This window comes from Anomaloglossus baeobatrachus, chromosome 5, assembly GCF_048569485.1.
Source record: "Anomaloglossus baeobatrachus isolate aAnoBae1 chromosome 5, aAnoBae1.hap1, whole genome shotgun sequence".
NCBI lineage: Eukaryota > Metazoa > Chordata > Amphibia > Anura > Aromobatidae > Anomaloglossus > Anomaloglossus baeobatrachus.
Genome location: NC_134357.1, coordinates 162771347 through 162795349, shown reverse-complemented (window position 1 = coordinate 162795349; position 24003 = coordinate 162771347). Strand labels below are relative to the sequence as shown.

The 24003-nt window shown below is 41.6% G+C and overlaps 1 protein-coding gene across 5 annotated transcripts in view; it reads right to left on the bottom strand.

Annotated features, from left to right (window-relative positions):
• LDB3 (LIM domain binding 3) overlaps positions 1-24003 on the bottom strand; it is a 282469-nt gene that overhangs the window by 217423 nt on the left and 41043 nt on the right. For 2 of the 5 annotated variants that reach the window (XM_075348995.1, XM_075348997.1), the window contains one exon: positions 23080-23209. In XM_075348995.1, the coding sequence (XP_075205110.1) occupies positions 23080-23172 (93 nt within the window). In that variant the 5' untranslated portion in view covers positions 23173-23209. Of the gene's footprint in view, positions 1-23079; positions 23210-23323; positions 23399-24003 lie in introns of those variants that run through there. The other 3 variants (XM_075348996.1, XM_075348999.1, XM_075348998.1) reach the window with 3 other exon arrangements.

Here is a 24003-nt window from a genome sequence, read left to right as displayed (position 1 = left end):
TTGTTCATGTATCCTACATAAGCAGCCATAAGAATTTTAAAAATATAATTAGAAAATACAAAACAAATTTTTAACTTATATAATTTTATTCAAATGGATATTTATTGCTATTTTTTTTTTCATGGAAAAAATAATATTTAGATAGAAAGAACTCGATTTCAAGTAAAAAATAGTAATAATATGTATGGTTAGAAATTAAATGTTTTCATGTATATATTCTTTTAGAATCTTAAACGTCATATGCAGAGACCAACAGAAGTCACAGAATAAACTGGGCATTGTGGCCACCTGATATAGCACATTATAATGCCACTCTGACAACTTGCACAAATCACTAACAATCCAATAATAATAATAACAATCATTTTATTCATTTATATAGCGCTATTAATTCCACAACGCTTTACATACATTGGCAATCCAAGCTGTTTTCCTTGTAGAGAGATCAGATACATACAGTGCCTACAAGTAGTATTCAACCCCCTGCAGATTTAGCAGGTTTGATAAGATGCAAATAAGTTAGAGCCTGCAAACTTCAAACAAGAGCAGGATTTATTAACAGATGCATAAATCTTACAAACCAACAAGTTATGTTGCTCAGTTAAATTTTAATAAATTTTCAACATAAAAGTGTGGGTCAATTATTATTCAACCCCTAGGTTTAATATTTTGTGGAATAACCCTTGTTTGCAATTACAGCTAATAATCGTCTTTTATAAGACCTGATCAGGCCGGCACAGGTCTCTGGAGTTATCTTGGCCCACTCCTGCATGCAGATCTTCTCCAAGTTATCTAGGTTCTTTGGGTGTCTCATGTGGACTTTAATCTTGAGCTCCTTCCACAGGTTTTCAATTGGGTTAAGGTCAGGAGACTGACTAGGCCACTGCAACACCTTGATTTTTTCCCTCTTCAACCAGGCCTTGGTTTTCTTGGCTGTGTGCTTTGGGTTGTTGTCTTGTTGGAAGATGAAATGACGACCCATCTTAAGATCCTTGATGGAGGAGCGCAGTTTCTTGGCCAAAATCTCCAGGTAGGCCGTGCTATCCATCTTCCCATGGATGCGGTCCAGATGGCCAGGCCCCTTGGCTGAGAAACAGCCCCACAGCATGATGCTGCCACCACCATGCTTGACTGTAGGGATGGTATTCTTGGGGTCGTATGCAGTGCCATCCAGTCTCCAAACGTTACGTGTGTGGTTGGCACCAAAGATCTCGATCTTGGTCTCATCAGACCAGAGAACCTTGAACCAGTCTGTCTCAGAGTCCTCCAAGTGATCATGAGCAAACTGTAGATGAGCCTTGACATGACGCTTTGAAAGTAAAGGTACCTTACGGGCTCGTCTGGAATGGAGACCATTGCGGTGGAGTACGTTACTTATGGTATTGACTGAAACCAATGTCCCCACTGCCATGAGATCTTCCCGGAGCTCCTTCCTTGTTGTCCTTGGGTTAGCCTTGACTCTTCGGACAAGCCTGGCCTCGGCACGGGTGGAAACTTTCAAAGGCTGTCCAGCCCGTGGAAGGCTAACAGTAGTTCCATAAGCCTTCCACTTCCGAATGATGCTCCCAACAGTGGAGACAGGTAGGCCCAACTCCTTGGAAAGGGTTTTGTACCCCTTGCCAGCCTTGTGACCCTCCACGATCTTGTCTCTGATGGCCTTGGAATGCTCCTTTGTCTTTTCCATGTTGACCAAGTATGAGTGCTGTTCACAAGTTTGGGGAGCGTCTTAATTAGTCAGAAAAGGCTGGAAAAAGAGATAATTAATCCAAACATGTGAAGCTCATTGTTCTTTGTGCCTGAAATACTTCTTAATACTTTAGGGGAACCAAACAGAATTCTTGTGGTTTGAGGGGTTGAATAATAAAGGACCCTCTGAAAAAACTTTTCACAATTTAAAAAAAAAAAATAAAAAAAGAAATAACATTCTTTTTTGCTGCAGTGCATTTCACACTTCCAGGCTGATCTACAGTCCAAATGTCGCAATGCCAAGTTAATTCCGAATGTGTAAACCTGTAAATCTGCAGGGGGTTGAATACTACTTGTAGGCACTGTAAATTGTCTACAAATGCACACTTACGTTTGAATGGTTTTGCATGACAATTGACATTTTATATTACATTGATAGATGTGAGTCCCTCTTGTATGACTCGAAACATAGCTTGTCTGTTTCCAGATCTCCCATAGAATTATAGATATCCATGTATATGTGCTTCCATATATTTTCCCTTTTTCTATATGAATGCATTTGTCAGAATCTCGAGCTGTGGATGCCTGAAGTTGCATTTTACAGACAGTTATTACTTATCCTGTGGATATATATTAAATGTTTTTAAGTTATAACCACAAAGTTAAATGTGTGCCTTGGGATTCAGTGACTTTGGATACAGGGAGTTTAGAATGGAGTAACTTGTATTAATGAACTGATTGCATTTGTTTGTATATTTCTCTTTGTTATCTGTGCCGCCCCTTTAGTAAAATAAGAGCCAAGACTGGCAGTGTCCCTACAACATATCCGTCATCATGATATACAGTATGTGAGGCCAAGGAAAATGGATACTGGTGTCATCAGAGTCCAGTGGGCCCCTTACAGGTATACTGTATATGTCCACCATCCAGGGTCCCTTTTTGGTGTATACACAATTCTCAAAAATTTAGGGATATTTGGCTTTTGGGTGAAATTTCAGGGTGATCCTAAAATGCACTGTAAACTTTTCAGGTGAACTCAATGTGACTTTCTCCAGACTTTTGAATTCTCATATCCAACTGTTCAATATTTCAGTATTTTTTTGCACAATTTGCTGTTCTCTAACAGGGAGCTTCATGGCAAAATTAACTAAAGGTGTTTGATGTTTGAATCGGTCAATACATTTTGGGGATTCAATAAGAATTGGTACTTAAACAGTCCTCATCAACATGTTGTTCACATTTAGATATCATGAGGGCAAGACGACACCTTACAATTGATCAATAGTACCTTGCCATTGCGAGGCTTCGAGCAGGATGTTCTCAGATTCAAGTGACCACTGAGCTCAGAGTGGCACAGAGTGTCATCAGCAGGTTGCAACAGAGATACACAGACACTGGAAAAGTCACAGAAAGGCATAGAAGTGGATGTCCTTTGACCACATCCCACACTGATGACTGCTTCATTGTGAACAATGCCCTTCGGAACAAGATGATGAATGCGACACAACTCTAGGCACATTTAAGTGAGGTGAGAGGCACCCAAGTGTCATGTCAGACCATTCTAAAATTTAACATAAAATGAGCTGCAAGATTACCTGGCCACACCACCAGGCACAATCATCATTGTCTAACATGGGCCAGAGAGGATCTACGCTAGACCAGTGGGATTCAGTGCTGTTCACTGATGAAAGTTGATTCACGCTGAACAGAAATGTTTGCCTCAAACAATGTTGTAGACATCAAGGAGAGCTCTATGCATCAGCCACTGTTGACACCAGATGATCCTTTGGTGGTGGTAGTGTTACAGTGTGGTCAGATGTGTCTAGGCAATATAGAACTGATCTACACTTTGTGAATGGTACATTGACAAGCCTCTACTACTTGAATAACATTATTAATCGAGTCATTTCGCCTCTGCATGAACAACACAGGCCTAATTTCATCTTTAAGGACAACAATGTACCAGCTCATTAAGATCACATCATTAGAGAATGGCTACAATAGACACGGGTACTTCAAATGGAGTGGCCTGCACTTTCTTTAGTCATGAATCTCATAGGAAAACTCTTGGATCAGCTGAGTCACTGTGATACCTACTTAGCCCAAGTATGGCGCTACCTCACAAATGCCAAAGTAGACTAATCAGCAAGCCTAAATGGCACCCCCCAGAGTACTAGAACTTGAAAATAGTGGCAAAATGTGTATATCAATCTTAGTTTTACCTAATTATTATGTTCATCATACGACAAATGGCAACGTGTACAGTTATGGTTAGACTAGAACAGGTTTTTACAAGAGGGATAGTTTGTATTTGAGCCAATGGAAGGCTATATCTACAATACTAACAAACCCTTTAGCTACGCATAGCCGGTCACAATATCACGTCTCCCACAAGCATGTTTGGTGTCCGTAATATCTTAAAGTAAATTCCAAATTCAACTGTAATTAATAAAATATATGAAATTCTTAGGTGTGAGGTTCATTGTAAATCATGGCATTGGGAGAGCTTAGCTGTGCTTACATTTGTGCTGTATGATAAAATACTGACTGTCAAAGACACAGCTAGGATAATCCACGAAGCAGTACAGATGTGAAGTTTCCCAAATATTTTCTTGGAAGATCCTTTTCTAAAGCATGTGCAAATAATGTACTAGGTGTTCTGCTGGTAATGAAATAAAGGTTGGAGATCACGGTGGCTCAGTGGTTAGCATTGTTCCTTTGCAGCACTGGAGTCCTTCCTTCACATCCCACCAAGAACAACATCTGCAACCCGTGTTTGGTGGGTTTCCTTCCACACTTCAAAGACAGAGTAATAAGAAATTTAGTTTGTGATCACAAATAGTAACAATGATGATGATAAAGTGCTGAAAAATATGATGGCACTATATAAGAGAGAAAAAAATTTGGACCATGCACAGTGCTGCATTATTAAAAGGCTATAGGATTGGCTCTAACGATTGATGGGGTACCAGTCTTAGGGCGCTAAGTAAATCGACATTTATCAGCCATCCTGTGGATAAATATCCATGAAAACCCCTTTAAAAGGAATTGGTCTGCAAAATTAACTCTTGAAAACCACTAACATAACCATATAAGTGATGAATAACCAAGTCTAAGCATATCTATGTTATTATTCATAGTGGTACACAGGGCCACCGCCGCTGTTGTCAGCGCTTTACTGTAGTTCAATGCTTTACGGCACCGCAAAGCATTCAACTGGAGTAAAGTCATGACAGCAGCGGCGGTGGCCCCATGTACAGGATGCTATCGCTGAGGGGTCTATGGGCCTGTAATCTGCCAGAAGAAGCTGAAGGCACTGAAGGAACGGAGGACAGGTGAGAATAATGTTTATTGTGTGTAAGAAGGAGATCGGTAGGAGGGCCAACAATGGGCTCATGCAGCCGTATAAGACAACACCAGGCGTATAAGACGCCCCTTGACTTTTGAGAAGATTTTCAGGGGTTAAAAAGTCATCTTATACGCAAAAAAATTGTCCACCAGCCCCAGAATATTGAAGTACAAAAGGAGCTAAGACAGAAAAGGGCACAACACTATATTTATAGATCACAAAATGTATATCACACAGAAAGTACATCCACGTCACAACCATCACCGCATACTTCTACAGTAACACACACACATTTTCCTCCCTCTCACATGTCGCTGTTCTTACAGTTGTCTTTCTGTGCTAAAGTCATTCATGTTCTCGTACACATCAAATCGGGTTGAGTTGAAGCATTTTGTAACCACTCCACCACCAACGTCTTTCTGTTGGTGCAGCATTTTTTACAGACTCCCCTGAATCTATGTCAGGCTCTTATTTTGGAAACTGTGCGATGCCTTCAGCCACACACCGTCTCATTGTCTGACGACAGCTCTTTTTACATTTTATAATTTCTACTTTCAACAGTCAAGATTCCAGTATAAGGATATATACTTGATTGCATGCAAATCAGGGAGGCACAATACAGTAAACACAGCTTAAACATACCATTAACTATAAACTTTCATTTTTTTTTCTAAATTTGCGCATATGAGATGTATCGCCCTTACACACTACAGTTATAATTTGGAAAAAGGAAGTTAAATCTAGATTCTGCTCCAATACCTTAAAACCTAACCATTATTGATTTTAATTAATTACCATAATTAAAAGAAAAAACCTAATACAAGGTAATTACCTACAATATGTTCAAGCCCGCAAACACATAAGAATTATGTCAGTTGAACCTATCGACATTGTCAGAATCGACCAACAGTCTACTGTGCATGGGGCTGTCCGACTCTTCCACAATATGTAAAGGAGTGGAAAAGTTGCCCACACTCCCATTGAGGAAATTGGGGTTTATATAGTGCATCGCTATGTTTGAAAAGTGGTTTTGCCTATTTGATGATTGACAAGCACTTGGTTGGCATGGATAAGGTAAATAGTTTGGGACAGCCCAGGATGGGAGGAGTTACATTGGCACTTAAGAAGTAGCTTCCTGTTTATTGATAGATAGGGATTAGCACTGACAAGTATGTCACGTCATGTCATGTCACACACAACGACAGCAACGACGACGTCGCTGCTAAGTCACCATTTTCTGTGATATAGCAGCGACCTTGCAAGCGATGTCGCTGTGTGTGACATCCAGCAACGACCTGGCCCCAACGACCTGGCCCCTGCTGTGAGGCGCCGGTTGTTGCTGAATGTCCTGGACCATTTTTTGGTTGTTGCTCTCCCGCTGTGAAGCACACATCGCTGTGTGTGATAGTGAGAGAGCAACAAACTGAAAGTTCAGGGAGCAGGCAGCCGGCTTCTGCGGACGCTGGTAATCAAGGTAAATATCGGGTAACCAAGCAAAGGCTTGGTTACCCTATATTTACCTTCGTTACCAGCGTCTGCAGCTTTTTGAAGCCGGCTGCCTGCTCCCTGCACACGTAGCCAAGGTACACATCGGGTAAGTATAAACAAAGCGGTTTGCTTATTAACCCGATGTGTACTCTGGCTAGGAGTGCAGGGAGCCAGCGCTAAGCGGTGTGCGCTGGTAACCAAGGTAAATATCGGGTAACCAAGTGAAGCACTTTGCTTGGTTACCCGATATTTACCCTAGTTACCAAGCGCAGCATCGCTTCCACGCGTTGCTGCTGGCTGGGGGCTGGTCACTGGTCGCTGGTGAGACCTGCCGGTTTGACAGCTCACCAGTGACCATGTAATGACGCAGCAGCGATCCTGATAAGGTCAGATAGTCGTCGTGATCGCTGCTGCGTTGCTACGTGTGACCTAGGCTTAAGACCTATGGTCTAACCAGGTGCAGACCTGCATGAAACGATGCTATGTGTAAAGAGGGAAGAACACCAGATGACAGATAGTATGATCTAAAGTAGAGAAAAGATACGAAGCAGGACAAGGTCCTTATGACTGACCTAGAGGTCTAATTAATGGTACAGAATACTGCACATAAGGAGAAGCAGGACTAGATCTTAATTAAAGACCAGGAGGTCTATTTACCGCTATGTAGCATCACTTAGGGTGCTGGAGCATTAGGACATGGTCTTTGAAAGAAATAAGCTGAAGGAAGGATTCCTTATCTCAGTCAGAGGGGTCAGTAGCAAACAATCATCTATACTAGAAAAAAAGCTAGATTGTCGCCTTATTGAGACATACGTTCTCCTACAGAGAGCTGAAGACGCAGTGGCACAGCAAGGAGCATGCGGCCCTAAACAGATAGATTTTCAAAGTATTAATGAGGAGTTGTACCTATACACCTCTGCCTGTGAGGTCCTCAAAAGTGAACCGGGAATTGAGAATAGCTGTGAGGGGCTATAGTGTTATACAGTGCTGGCCAAAAGTATTGGCACCCCTGCAATTCTGTCAGATAATACTCAGTTTCTTCTTAAAAATGATTGCAATCACAAATTCTTTGGTATTATTATCTTCATTTATTTTGCTTGCAATGAAAAAACACAAAAGAGAATGAAACAAAAATCAAATCATTGATCATTTCACACAAAACTCCAAAATTGGGCCAGACAAAAGTATTGGCACCCTTTGCCTAATACTTGGTTGCACAACCTTTAGCCAAAATAACTGTGAACAACCGCTTCCGGTAACCATCAATGAGTTTCTTACAATGCTCTGCTGGAATTTTAGACCATTCTTCTTTGGCCAACTGGGCCAGGTCCCTGAGATTTTAAGGGTGCCTTCTCCAAACTGCCATTTTGAGATCTCTCCACAGGTGTTCTATGGGATTCAGGTCTGGACTCATTGCTGGCCACTTTAGTAGTCTCCAGTGCTTTCTATCAAACCATTTTCTAGTGCTTTTTAAACTGTGTTTTGGGTCATTATCCTGCTGGAAGCCCCATGACCTCTGAGGAAGACCCAGCTTTCTCACACTGGACCCTGCATTATTCTGAAAAATGTGTTGGTAGTATTCAGACTTCATAATGCCATGCACACGGTCAAGCAGTCCAGTGCCAGAGGCAGCAAAGCAACCCCAAAACATCAGGGAACCTCCGCCATGTTTGACTGTAGGGACCGTGTTCTTTTCTTTGAATGCCTCTTTTTTTTCCCTGTAAACTCTATGTTGATGGCTTTTCCCAAAAAGCTCTACTTTTGTCTTATCTGACCAGAGAGCATTCTTCCAAAACGTTTTAGGCTTTATCAGGTAAGTTTTGGTAAACTCCAGCCTGACTTTTTTATGTCTCGGGGTAAGAAGTGGGGTCTTCCTGGGTATCGGACCATACAGTCCCTTTTCATTCAGACGCCGACAGATAGTACGGGTTGACACTGTTGTACCCTCAGACTGCAGGGCAGCTTGAACTTGTTTGGATGTTAGTCGAGGTTCTTTATCCACCATCTGCACAATCTTGCGTTGAAATCTCTTGTCAATTTTTCTTTTCTTTCCACATCTAGGGAGGTTAGCCACAGTGCCATGGGCTTTAAACGTCTTGATGACACTGCGCACCGTAGACACAGGAACTTTCAGGTCTTTGGAGATGGACTTGTAGCCTTGAGATTGCTCATGCTTCCTCACAATTTGGATTCTCAAGTCCTCAGACAGTTCTTTGGTCTTCTTTCTTTTCTCCATGCTCAATGTGGTACACACAAGGACACAGGACAGAGGTTGAGTCAACTTTAATCCATGTCAACTGGCTGCAAGTGTGATTTAGTTATTGCCAACACCTGTTAGGTGCCACAGGTAAGTTACAGGTGCTGTTAATTACACAAATTACAGAAGCATTACATGATTTTTCAAACAGTGCCAATACTTTTGTCCACCCCCTTTTTTATGTTTGGTGTGGAATTATATACAATTTGGCTTTATGACAATTTTTTTTATTTTTTTTCATTGAAGACAAATTAAATGAAGATAATAATACCAAAGAATTTGTGATTGCAATCATTTTCAATAAGAAACTGTGTATTCTGTGACAGAATTGCAGGGTTGCCAATACTTTTGGCCAGCACTGTACCTCGACTCATGTAGTCCTCACAGGGGAAGCTGGAGCATCCCATAATGGACTGTAATGACTTGTAAAGGAATGGGTGACGTTGTGAACTCTAAATACAATCCCCTGTAAATACCCCCTTCATTTAAGTGGCCGCACGACCCCCAGGTCCGGACACCCCTTGAGTCTCCGTGGATCCGGATTCGAGCAGCCTGGCTGCTGGCACGGGGGCGGCACATGACTACAATCCACACTGTCAAAAACATCATTGGGCAGAATAAAAATGACAGTTATTATAGGTAGATATCACAGAACCAGGACATATACACATTGCATAAAGGATCAAGCAATGGTAGTCTATTGCTGCCAAGGTATGGCATTTATACTGTATTTCTTGGTTTTGCTTCAATTTGCTCAGAAACTTTGCAAAATAGCTGCATATTTGCTGTGGATTTTGCAGCCTGAACTTCTTTGGACGAAAAGAACCTCTGTGCCTCCATTCTTTTTACTGCTCCTTGTTTTCAGGATCATACAAATAAATCCACGTCTCATCCATAGTGACCAGTCAATCCAGGAAATCCTCATCAGTCCAGAAACGCTGACAAATGGACCGGGAAGTTTTCACTTGCATGCTTCTCTGATCTGTTGTCAAACATTTGGGGACCCACTTTGCAGATAGCTTCCTCATGTCCAAATGTTCATGGATAATGACACAAACACGTTCACGGGAATTCTCCATGATGTCTGCTATTGCTTTAGCTGAAATTTGTCGATTCTCCAATATAAGGTTGTGCAGAGCATTGACAATCTCCGGAACAACAACCACTCTCGGTCGTCCAGGATGTTCCTCATCATTGGGGTTGAAGTGGACCGTTCTAAATTTGGCAACGCAGTTCTTAAATGTGGAATATGAAGGGCATTGAACCCCCAATGTCTGAGACATATCACCATCAATATCCTTTGCGGACTTTCCTTGCAGAAACAAGAATTTTATCACTCTTCTGCTCTCAATTGCTGTGAATATTGCATTAGACTCCTCCATTTTGTTTTCCCGCATGCGTAGAACACCGTTGCTATAAGCAACAAACACAAAATTTTGACAACATAAATTAGACACATAAGGCTTTCATGCGATGTACCATTCATTACCATAGACACAAAAAAAACCACAAAGCCAAAGACTTATCAGCAGCCCCTTGTACATATATACAAATATATAATTACCTGCTGACTAATGGCCTAAAAACAATGCTATTATTTGCTTGTAAATTAGAGGTGTGTTCTTTACACTTTATTTGGACACGTTGAAAGGAGAAAGGAGAGATGGCTGCTCATACTGTAGGTATACTACAAATCTGATAACAGTGGAGGAGTAGAGAAGATCCTAAAGGCTGCTTTACATGGTACGACCGATTGTGCAATTTCACAATCGATCGTACCCGCCCCATCCTTTTTGCGTCACGGGCAAATCGCTGCCCGTGGCGCACAAAGTCGGTAACCCCCTGTCACACGTACTTACCTCCCTTCCGACCTCGCTGTGGGCGGCGAATGTCCACTTCCTGGAGTGGGAGTAGTGACGTTCGGCGTCACAGCGACGTCACACGGCCGCAGGCCAATAGAAGCGGAGGAACGCAGATGAGCGGGATGTAAACATCACGATTTGTGAGTGATACTGCGTCGCTAGGAGGTGTCACACAGGCCGGCATCGCAAGTGATGCCGGATGTGCGTCACAAAAAACGTGACCCCGATGATCTATTGCACGATAGATCTTCTGGTGTAAAGCAGCCTTAAGAGCTGTCAGGTTTATAAAAACTAGTGATGGGCAGTCTGGGCGCTTTTTGGGGATTTGATTCACATGTCTCCGTTAACCAAAAAGAGATGGATCTTTGGATCCTAAATGGATCCCTATTAAATATGTGTTCACCCTAAGTGAACATATATTTAGGCTTATGTTAATTCTGCCGAAACCCGCCCACCCACTGTCAAAACGCTAGCCACTTGCAACTGGCCAATTATATTGTTGACTGGGTGGGTTTTGTTCAGGTGGGCGGGGTTCCATCTCCTGAACGTCCGAATTTTACGCCCAGTTTAGTGTCTCTCACTGGTATGCCGGCTCCAGTCGTTCACAGAAGGGAGTCGGCTCCTTGTGTTGGATTGGTCGTGAACGACACATCACTAGTAAAAACAGTTGTCCGGTGACTGGAATGAAACTCCACTGCAACTTGACAGGCAATGATACCTTTTTATTGAAAGTATAAATAAACTAACCATATCTTAGATATTAAAGAACTCCGTAACATATTCTCTAAATTTGAATTTTACTGTGTAGTACGGTAGTTCCACAATTGCAGTGAAAAGACAACATTGAAGTTGTAGACTTAATGAGGATACTAGATGTAATTACATTTATTACATATATGACTATGCATCAGTTATAATATAATTTGATGTGGTTTTATGTTGGCAGGATGTGCACTAAGGCTGGGCTTTTGCTCATGCGTACGCGCTTGTCTGTGTTTCTGGATTAATCTTAGCACATGTATTGGGTTTGGATTGTTCTGTCCTCTGCATACATTCCAGCAAGGTTATGGTGATGACTCCAACATCTAAAATAGACTGATGTGCTTCAGTGAGTTTTATAAATAGCCCCATGCTTTCCACTATGTCGCTTGTACTAGTTTAGTTCCTAAACCTGAATGCTGTCATGGATTTGTTACTGTTGGTTTGGTTGTTATGGCAGTAATTGATTACATCACTTAACTTGCATACACTGAAAATATCCCTGATTGATGATCTGGGCAGACGTAGTGTGAGCTGGGATTGCCTGGATATCAATGGAGGATTCCAAAATAGCCTTATGAAAGTAGTAAGGAATAGTGGCGTATTTATAATTGGGAGTGTGTAGGTGCATTACCAATAGGACAACCCCATGCAATGTGCCCTAACAGAGAATATGAACATATTAAAAAGGGGTTCTTCTACTTGGGACTTTATCTGTTAGCTATAGAGGAGAGCCACCAGCAGATTAAGACTTTGGCATGTCTAGCTTTCTTATTTGTTACATAGCGGCCGACATGTAACATTGCATCTATAATCAGCCACTTTTAAGGTGGTTCATAATGCAATTGTTTTAGTATCATTTTTTATCCAACAGAGTTGTTTTTCCACTACAGTAGCTGAAAGCATAATTGATACTTCCTTAAAGGGAACCTGTCATTTCATAAAATGCTGATAACTTGCAGATAAAGGATTAAGGGTTAATCTGCAGATTAATAGTGTTCTAAACCTGTCTGGTCACTGCACTGAAAACTTGGCTACTGGCAGAAAAATAACTTTATACATCCTGGCAACCTCCGGCTTTCAGTCATAGAGGCGTGGATGGTGCAGCTTCAGTCACCGCTCAGTATACAGTGAGCGGCGGCCTTAACCACACCCCAGCATTGATGGATAGATGACTCTATACTGATGCAGTGCTGAGCTGGCTGTCAGTCTGTGACAGAGTGTGATTACAGCCGCCACTCAGTGTATACTGGGAGCGGTGACTGAAGCCGTACTGGCCACGCCTCTCTGACTGAAAGCCCAAGGCTACCAGGAGAAATAAAATTAATCTCCTCCCTTTAGCTGGGCTTTCAGTGTGGTGGCCACACGACTTTGGGACCCTATTAACCTGAAGATTAACTCCATATTTGCAGTTTAATAGTGTTTTTTGACATAACAGATTCCCTTTCAGTTTAATGCCTGTTCATCTTTGAAAGTGAAAACCCCTATTAATATTTTAATTAAAAACTAAGGGCTATAAAGTTGATGAATATTACAGTATATGTTAAATTAAAAATAAATAAATCACTCCTTATATTGTAATCCTCCAAAAGTATTGATTCTAAATGTTAATTTACAGCCATATTGTAAGACAGTTTATTTCCTCAGTTCAGGTGAATTACATAAATTCCACCTCAGTAATATTTTTTTTACGTGAACATACTGACACTGTTACCTTTATTTCTAGTATTTAGCTCTAAGAAAATCTATTTGGATAATTTGCAAGACAAAATGTCCTCGCAGGGGACAGAGGCTATACCAGCCGTATAGGACAACACAAAAGAAGGTTGATGGCATGCCTTATTGCTAGGCAAAGGGGGAATTGGTGACCCCTAACAACAACCTGCAGCTCACCCTCACTGCCCACACTGACCAAATACAGGTTTCGCACCTGTCACTGAGCTGGATACCTGGGGACCTGTCTTCCCCTGGCAAAAGGGCCCTAAGTATACATGGCAGGTATGAGCGCTAGTCAACACCACTAACACTAAAGGAAGACACAAGGAAACAATACAGGTAAAACACAAATGCTATCACCGGAGCCCAAGTGGATAGCAAAAGTCAACATTTATCTGACGAGCAGCAACCACAGAAGTCTCTGGAGGAACAGGAGACAACCACTGCAGACCATAACAAGAAGCAAACTATAAACCACACCCAAACCACCCAAGGGCGAGTTTAATAAAGGAAGTCAGAGGATGCAAATGAGAGGAAGGGCTGATAGTCCCCCAGGCTCATAGAGTCTACTGGCTGCAGAAACAGGGAATTGGGTGTAATAGTAGGTGTAATAGTAATAATATTATCAAACACCTCCACTTAGAAATGCAGTATAGCTCTTCTGATTCACTATGTTGCTTACTTCATGTGCAAGGCATTGCAGGATCATAGGTATCCATAGGAATACCCTTTTAAGTGTTATGTGTGTCAGTCATACATACATTACAACGTGGCTGTATTAATATGAAATTAGCCCGTGTGAACTTTACACTAAACATTTGTTTTTTTAAATATGTAAAACTGTAGTAAAATAAGTAATGGACATTTTTTAATAAAGATACAAAAAAAATAACATCCTATTCAAATCTTTGCACTCTACTAAACTATGAATCCCACATTTAACATGTTTACTTCATGAGATTTACTAATAAATATGCAAAATATGGCAGAATTTTGCAGCATTAAAAAAGTAAATTTTCATTAGAAAATAAGGTTATTTCATGTTTTCTTTTTTATGTTTAGGTTTTGCATGATATAGTAAAATCTTTATTAAAACAAAAACAAAATAGTTCAAAATAAATTCACTAAATAAATTACATTTTTTTAAAGTAACACAATGTTAAATGGCTTATTTTTAATTATTTTAATATAACCCTTGGGAAACCCTTTGAAACATCACTCCAAAGCTGTCAAGGTTACGCTACAGCCTGAGATTATCAGATTGTAGCTGGGATAACTTGAAAGCAAGATCGCACTTCAAGTATCTTTCATGAATGTTCCCACTTGCCCCAGGTTTATATTTAGGAGGAGGAAAGCAGGAATAATGCAGTCTCTGATTGGAGCACACAAGTGGATCTTCACCTGTCACTGTTTGATTGACTATGACCCCCTGCACCAAGCTCCCTGGGACCCCATACAGCCTGCTAATCACCTGAACCAGCTCTGATCCTCTTCATCTATAATTAGGAGATAGCAGGACTTCAAAGGGATAAGAAAGGGCAGTGTAAACAACTCAAACTTTTTTTTCTCTTGATATCTTAAACCATGCCTGATGAGGAAAATGTGCTATTTTCATCAACTTTTCAGTTTGTTATTAAAAGGTATTAACTACTAAGTGCTCACTTCTTATATTAGAGTAGTAAGACTTCCATCCCAAAGTGTTAGAAACCAGCGGTAGCACTGTTCATTTGAGATATATATATATATTACCAAATCACTAAATTGCTTATATTGTATTAGAATGCAGTTGTTCATGTAATATTGAAGTACAAGTAGCATTCCAGATTTGTGATGAGGAGGTGTCTCATAGATGCCTACCATGACTAATCTAGGACTTAGTGGCAGCTATGGGCTGTTATTAACTCCTTATTACTCCGATTGCCACTGCACCAGGGCAAGAGGGAAGAGCTGGATTTTGTGTCGGGACTGTTGCATCTAATGGATGCGGCAATTCCGGGTGGCTGCTGGCTATTTTTAGGATAGGGAAAGCCTACTAAATATAGGCCTCCCCAACCTGCAAATACCAGTCCTCAGCTGTGGGGCTTTAACTTGGCAGGGTATCAAAATTGGGGGGACCGCAAGCCATTTTTTTAAAATGATTTATTTTACTGTATGATATAGACCTGCCCACTGGCAACTGTGATTGGTTGCAGTCAGACAGCTGTCACTCTCCGTGGGGGTGAGTCTGACTGCAACAAGTCAGAGACACCAGTGTGCTGGGAAAGCAGTAAATATGTATGAGCCTAATGAGTGGCTCCGGAAGAAGAATGAGAGGCTGCGGGAGCAGTGTGACAGCCACGCTGTGCCGGTGATCGGTGAGTATGAAGCGCTTGGAGAGAGAGAGAGAGAGACAGAGATAGAGAGAGAGAATGAATTGATCCTGGAACAATGTGGGTGACCCTATGACGCTGAGTGGCCAGCCAATCACAGTAATGCCTCAACCAAGATGGTAGTACTGTGATTGGTTAAGAAGCCCAGCATGTTTAGTGGCTGCAAATCAGGAGCCAAACCTGCTTGGCGGGACATACGAATATCGCGAGGTGAGCACACAAAAATGCGCAATGTAATGAGTACCACAAATATCGTACTATCCGTGCGAGTAGCGAATAGTAACGGTTACACTCGCTCATCACTATGTACGACTGACTACATATGTAAGTGAGGCAGAACATGATTAGTGTATCAGATCATTATTATTTATTATGCATTTCTTATATAGCTCCAACATATTCCACAGCGCTTTACAGAGATTATCATCACTTTCCACACTGAAGCTTAAAATCTAAATTCCCTATCAGTATGTTTTTGGAGTGCGGGAGGAAACTGGACAACACCCATGGAAACACAAGGAGAACATTCAAACGCCTTGTAGATTGTGTCCTTAGTGGGATTTGAACTCAATACCCCGGCATCACAAACGTGCTAACCACTGATCCACCATACTGCTTTATGAAAGCTGTACATTTTAGTGCAAACTTTGACTTCATTAGACAGTCTTAAAATGCACCAAATTTATCAAAGTCCAAAAGACATTAAGCAAGCCCCAGACAATGCCACAAGAAAGCGAAACCATGATCAGACAACTGGCAATATGTGCTAATATTGTAAAACGTTAATTTGCACATCTTTATGTTAAATTTGTATGAGCAATAAACATACATTCACTTTTTTATTTGTCCAGTGTCCAGTTGTTGATTCCATAGAGTATCTGTGTTTATCCAGCAAGCAACCATAGAAACCCCCCAAATTATGAGCAGAGGCACACAGCCACAACCTTTTTTGGGAATCTGTACCAAAGGTTGTTGAAAAGCTATAATTTGGAATACATGGATTAAAGTGACACATGCTTATCAATGGGCTTATTTTGGTCAGTAAATTTAGTCAAAATATAGCACAATTTTGGTGCACGGTGTACTAGAGGTCATTCCTCTTTTCTCAACAAGCCATATCCCCTATCTGTTAGATAGCCTCATTGAATGTGTCAGAAAAAATGTTTAAATAAACAAAATAAATGTTCTACAAACCATGGGGACAATTTTTGAAACAAATAAGACAAAATTCTGGAATAATTTCTATAGCGTGGTAATTTTTCCAAATTGGCACATAGGTTAACAGTGAGGAGTTTCATATTAGCAAAATAGATGTGATCATATTGCAGTATTTTAATATCACAACATCATACATAATCATTCATAAAAAGTAATATTTAATGTAGTGATGCAACTTGAGATAATGGAATTGAAATTCTCTCACAGTACTGAGGTCGCGAGGTTTCTTCATCTGTCTATTGTATTGCAGGAATGTGTTCTGCTTAAGAAATTTCACAATCTGCATTCAGATCTGGCCAAATACAGCCGCTTATAATTACCCTGTGCAATACCTGGGCTTATTAGCCACATGACTGCACCCAGTATTACCAGCAATTATTGATGGCATCTAATTTCAACTGTCACAGGGATTTTAAGTATGTTAAAGTATCTAAAGAATGGAAATGTCGCCGACAGGAAGAGAAATGTGAATGAGGAAAATATTGTCCAAAGACAACCCATATACAAATAGACACCTTGAATTTCAAAATATGGAGGCAATTCATCAAAACTTTTAAAACCAGAATACTGCACAGAGGTTCTCTAAAATGTTGTGACTTTTGGCATTTTCACGTCAGTGTGCAGCAGCTCCACCGAAATGGGTGGAACAGGGCATGGCTCTTACCACCTTTCAAATTCAGCAAAATGCAGGTGTTTCTTATGCCAGAAATGTTATTTTAGACTTTGGGGTAGCATTTCTGGAGCATTAGTGGAGTAGTATTTCTAGAACATTAGTGGAGTATTATTTCTGGAGTATTAGGGGTACATTGTATGCTGCGACATCGCTAGCCGATTGTAGCGATGCCGAGCGCGATAGTCCCCGCCCCCGTCGCACATGCGATATCTCGTGATAGCTGCCGTAGCGAACATTATTGCTACGGCAGCTTCACACGCACTTGCCTGCCCTGCGACGTCACTCTGGCCGGCGACCCGCCTCCTTCCTAAGGGGGCGGGTTGTGCGGTGTCACAGCGATGTCACACGGCAGGCGGCCAATAGAAGCAGAGGGGTGGAGATGAGCGGGATGTAAACATCCCGCCCACCTTCTTCCTTCCTCATTGCAGGCGGGACGCAGGTAAGGAGATTTTCCTTGCTCCTGCGGCTTCATACACAGCGATGTATGCTGCCGCAGGAACGAGGAACAACATCGCACCTGTCGCTGCAGCGAAATTATGGAAATGACCAACACTACACAGATCACCGATTTTCGACGCTTTTGCGATCGTTTATCGGTGCTTATAGGCTTTACACGTTGCGACGTCGTTACCGGCGCCGGATGTGCGTCACTTTCGATTTTACCCCAGCGACATCGCAGTAGCGATGTCGCAACGTGCAAAGTACCCCTTAGTGGAGTAACATTTCTGGAGCATTAGTGGAGTAGTATTTCTGGAGCATTAGTGGAGTACCATTTCTGGAGCATTAGTGGAGTAGCATTTCTGGAGCATTAGTGAATTAGTATTTCTGGAGCTTTAGTGGAGTACCATTTCTGGAGCATTAGTGGAGTAGCATTTCTGGAGCATTAGTGGAGTAGTATTTCTGGAGCATTAGTGGAATAGTATTTCTGGGGCATTAGTGAAGTAGCATTTCTGGAGTATTAGTGGAGTAGCATTTCTGGAGTATTAGTGGAGTAGCATTTCTGGAGTATTAGTGGAGTAGGATTTCTGGCAAAATACACAGAGGCAGAAGCCATAGAGAAGATGCACTGAATTCATGAAATGACATGTGCCTCCTCATGAGTTTGGCACGTCGTACTGCAGTGAGCCCTTTATTAAAGAGGTTGGCCACTACTCTAACATTGATGGCCTGTCCTTAGGATGGGTCATCGATGTTGATGGGCCGAGGTCCGACACCCCGCACCCCCACTGATCAGCTGATATCAGTAGGGCCAGTAGGTGGACAGAAATACTCAGTTACGGAGTTTCCTCATCTTCTAATAGCATCTGCGGCTAGGTGCTGCACATCTGCCTCCTGTTGATTTGAAAGGGAGGCAGATGTGCAGTACCCAGCGGCGGCCGCTATCAGAAAACGGGGCAGCTCCGGAACTGAGGCTTTCCGGCCACCTGTTCCTGCCTCACCAAAAACAGCTGATTGGCAGGGGTGTAGGTTGTTGAACCCTGGCCAATCAGACATTGATGAAGTATCCTAAGGATAGGCCATCAGTGTTAAAGTAGTGAATAACCTCTTTAAGCCTGTCATGTGCAACAGCAGTCATAATGAATCTGCCCCATTTCTTTTATTTTACAATATCTACTTTATTAAAAGCTCAGATAAATAAAGCTTAGTTGCCCCACAGCTTGCTTTCTTCTGAGCCTGATCCTGAGTGGCCATGAAATCAAGGAGTACTTCTGTCTTGACCAGTGTGAAATGTTTATCTACTCTGTAGGCAAGAACTCAATTCTCCAAGGAATTTTGAGTGTAATCTCACTGCATAATCAAGTACAATCCAGAAATGTTCTATCGGATTCATATCAAGTGACTAATCTGCCAATGGAAGCTCCCAGATGCCTTATTTGCCTGACATTTTTTTTTATCAATGTGGCAATGAGATCCATGTTCCATGAATAGAGTGGATGTTTTGTTCAGCAGTCCACCAGAATATTGGGTCTTCTCCCAATTCTTCTAATATGCAATATGGAAGACTCCACAAGTCAGGATAGTAGAACTCATTGATTCCGTACCCAACTGAGTTCAGACTTTGAAGAAAGCAAAGTGGTAGGACAACGTATATGTATATTTGACATTCGAATAGTGGATACAATGAAATATATGACATTTGGGATCATGTATCAAGATTTTTGAGTCAAAATGTTGGAATTTCTGATAAAGGCTATCTTTGGGCAAATCTTTACAACTATTTGCTAGTATATGCCACTCTTATCACTTTTAAAAAGTTAAGAAGTGGCCATAATTAGCTATGCACATGGAGTTTTAAGAAGAATTATGAACTCTGACTGTGACATCTTGGCCTATCAGGTCGTCACAGGGTATTGTGCAATCTGCCCTACTGCACAGTATCCGCATCCTCCTTGGTTACGGATCCCTGTTCTTTGGTGTTGCTAAGAACAGAGCCAGTCAAAACCCTAGGAACACTTTGCACCACACCCACCAGACACACCATTGGGGGGCCTGAAGGGAATAGGGCCACCCACTTGGTGGGTTGGTTGGGGAAAGTGAAAAAGTGACAGGAGAAGTGAAAAAGAAGTGGAAGGAGTAGGAGTGTGGAGTGGTGACTCTCAGAGGTAGAGACACAAATAAATATATGTTAAGCTCACCACTCTAGAGCAGGTATCTCCAGCCTCTGGTCCGGTGCAAGGAACAAGTGGTTTGGCTTCCACAGCTGAGTAATCAGTACCATCAAGAGGAACAAGGGAGGAGAGGGAATCCAGCACCGATGTAGTAAAAATATTTTCTTTATTCAAAATTCATAAAATGAAAAATCTGACCAAGTGCAGAGTATAAATACCTATTACGTATTTATACTCTGCACTTGGTCAGATATTTCATTTTATGAATTTTGAACAAAGAAAATATTTTTACTACATCGGTGCTGGATTCCCTCTCCTCCCTTGTTCCTCTTGATGGGTCTCAGAGGGAGAGGTCACCGGTTTGGAGCAGGGCTCCTGAAGACTACTAGGTGGCAGATGTTGGTCTGGGCCTGGTAGGAGATGGAACCCCGGTCGCAGGGGATTGTGTCAAGGGGCACGGATAGCCGAGGAGGGCAGCCGGCGGCCTTGAGCTATCTCCGGGCAGGGGCCAGGGCACGACTGGGTACGCGGACCCTAGGCCGGGAAGTAGCTTCAAGCATCCTGGTAATTTACCCAACAGGGGTGAAGTCTTCAAGATTCATCCCTCATCCGCTCTAAAATCGGGGTACTAGGGCAACAAGGGGATAGGACTTTTCCCAAAATACAGTCCATCAAATCCCAAGCCTGAACCCTGAGAGCAAGCTAACTCCGTTAGCCATACAGGTGAGTGGGACCCGATTAGTTCCACACTATAGGGTCCAAACAGTGAACAAGGTGCCACGGAAAGGGTCACAGGTGAACAAGCAACACGAAGGGCACAGATCCAAGCGTGCTCCCTCATTGCTGCAGCGGTGCTCAGAATTTTTTTCCTTTCACAACGACACCCCTTCACTGCCACCACTGGGCCCCGGGGCACACCCCCCTACCCACGGAGGGGTTAGATACTTTGCTGCCATGCCACTGCAACGGGGCTCCCCCAACAACAGTGGTGGTACTCCACCTTACCATGCACCGTGGGTGGCGTCACAAACTTCTAACTCCACTGTACATATACCCCTTTTCAAATTCGAGCGTCCGCACGAACCCCCGGGTCCGGAGACCCATCGAGCCACCGCGGTTCCGGATCCGAGCCGCTCGGCCGCTGACACGGGGGCGGTACATTTAAGAAGTAACAAAAGAGTTGCAAATACAGCTCATTAAGGGGCTTATGCAACATTTATAGACAGAAGTGTAATATCCTAAGGTGCGCCAAATTGTTAAAAATAGATGTAACTTTTAGATAGTTGTGAACTGTTGCTTTTGAAGATGTACTTTCCTTTTTTACTTCCATCGCTGACAAGAGAAGTAAATTTATTGGGTTCAGTTCTGCAGTCTTAGCCAGGCCCCAGAGACTAGAGGGCTGGTGATAGTTGAGAATCTTTTTGGAAACTCTACATTAGGGCCCACAAGCTTCAATTTATACCACCCCTGCTGATTTACAAAAACTGAAACTGGAAACATTTCTAATCTAAAATATAAATCCAAACTGTGGTGCCAAACCATGCCCATTCTCTTTCCAATTAAATGTTTATCATTTACTGTAGATTTTCAAAGTTTACAGGTTATTAAAAAATATTTGGTATATGGAAATTTGATTACATTATCACAAGTGAAAGTGGAGCTTAATACTAATGTGTAAGGGATTATCCAATAAAAACAAATTATCACCCATCCTCCAGATAGGTGCTAATTTGCTGATTGATCAGTGTCCCAGCTCTGCAACCTGAACCGAAAGGCAAAATAGGGAATTTTGATCCCCAATTGGTAACATATGTCTCCATTACAAAATGGAAGGCCAACTGCCGATCCATTTATTCTCTGTGGGGTGGAATAAGAGGAGTGAAGTCATTGTTAGCCCCATAGGGAATGGATGAATTGGCAGTTGGGTGTTTTTATAACTGGGAAATAAATTCTCTGACCTGCTGATCTGTACGGGTCCGAGCGAATGGACTCCTACTGACCAACAATTTGTCACCTATCCTGTTGATCTATCTATCTGATCATCTATCTATCTATCTATCTATCTATCTATCTATCTATCCATCCATCATAAAATTGTGTATCCCAATTCCTGCACCCATCAAACCAACGTTTCATCTTTCTCAGTCTCCTGATCAAGAGATATTCAAATATGCATTATTTGCTCCTGATTCCTGTTCTTAACTAGTCTAGAGAGGTTTGCTGTTCATGTTTTTAGGAAAGCTGGTTGAAACAAATGTATGCAATAACAAGGGAAAGGAAAAGGGGAAAAAATCCAGCGCACCGACCCACCAACTCATTTGAAGCAGGGAATGTTCGTTAGACCAAACGTTGAAATCCAGTAAATTTAGAAAAAAATCCAGGTTCATAAAGTTTCCAAACTTTTTCAAAGTTATTATTAAAAATCATAATAAAAGCAATGCCTGGCATTGCTTTTATCATAATTTTTAATATATTTTCTAAATTTTATGAAGATGGAATTTTTTTAAATTTACTGAAACCAATGTACTAGATTTAGTTACAGTCATACTGGCAAAATAGGATCTAACTATAAGTAGACTCTTCTTAACTAGACTCCGGCTCAAGTTAACCGCTGTGTACAGGTAAATTGGTCTTCTTTGCCATCTTTCACTTCTCTTCTTTGCAAATCAGTCATCAGACTATGAGAGTATAGACAGAAATAACAATCACCGTCCTATACAAGCATTGGACATTCTAAAATGAAAATAACTTGTTTCTTAAAACTGATAGAGCCATGCTCAATTTCCTACTTAACTTCTAAGTCCTATAATAATGCAGAGAACACATTTCCCCAATAAAGAGGCCAAATGACCCATCTGCCTCTGCCCCGTCTGACATATGAGGCATCAATAAAGTTACAATGTTTAATATGCAGGTGATTGAGACGAATTCAAGAGTACACCATACAGACATGAAAGAGTTACTGATCTACCCTATACTTCTTTTCAGGAACCATTTCACAGCCCTTCTTGCTCTATAAATGTTCCGTTCTTACATTAGACACACATAGCTTTCTCCACACTTTACATGTTAGTCTCAACTCTTTGCACTTACTCTGGAGATGGTCAAGGGCATGTTAAAGTCCTTTCCTCCTTGCAGACGGAATCCCCACGGGCCGGGTCCAGCGAGGGATACGTTGTAAGCCATTTTTGACAACTTCTTTTAGTGCAGCCGCTTGAAGGCTCTGAGAGGAATAAATCAGACAAAAAAGTAAACTTTTTTGCGCCAAGGTCAAACCGATAGGAAATAAAGAAAAAGACTCTTGGTTCTAGCAAATATAAGGTAATTGTAATCTTGCCTGTTCACTCGGCGTGAAGTGTCACCTAAGAATAGATGGGATGTATAATGCAGATACAGATATCCCGGCTGAGCAGGACCCATAAAAGGTCTGTAACCAAATACCTCCCATGCAAGGATACTGTGACTCAGAGATCTATTATTGCCTCATAGCAGCGGAGAGGATCTTTCCAAGCATCCCACTCCCCTATCTCTGGTGAACAAATCTTTGACATAGGAAACACTACATACTTTCTTCAAAATAACCATCTACAAATCTTAAGCTGTACACATAAAATGACTATTGATAATGCTGGGTGTAAATGCTCGCTAATTGTCAATATGTAAATAGATAAAGCTTTAGATCCACTCAATCCAATCCTTTTGGTTTCCATACAAATGTACCAAATTCGAGCATTTGGCTATATTCAGAGTGCGGTCACAATGAGACTTATTGCAGAATTTTTGGAACAAAAACTCTCCAAAGGGTATTGGCACACTGAGATTTTTAGAAGCGGATTACACCATGATTCTACCTGAAAAATGCAGCAAAAGTGCCCCATAAAATAGACATAATGTACAGTAATATCATCATGACATTCCTGTGCACGTTTTAGCTTGTCAATTTTTTTTAACCATTTCAGGGTTCGGAAACTTTGATGCGCTGAAAAGAAGTGACATGCTCATTCTACCTGCATATTC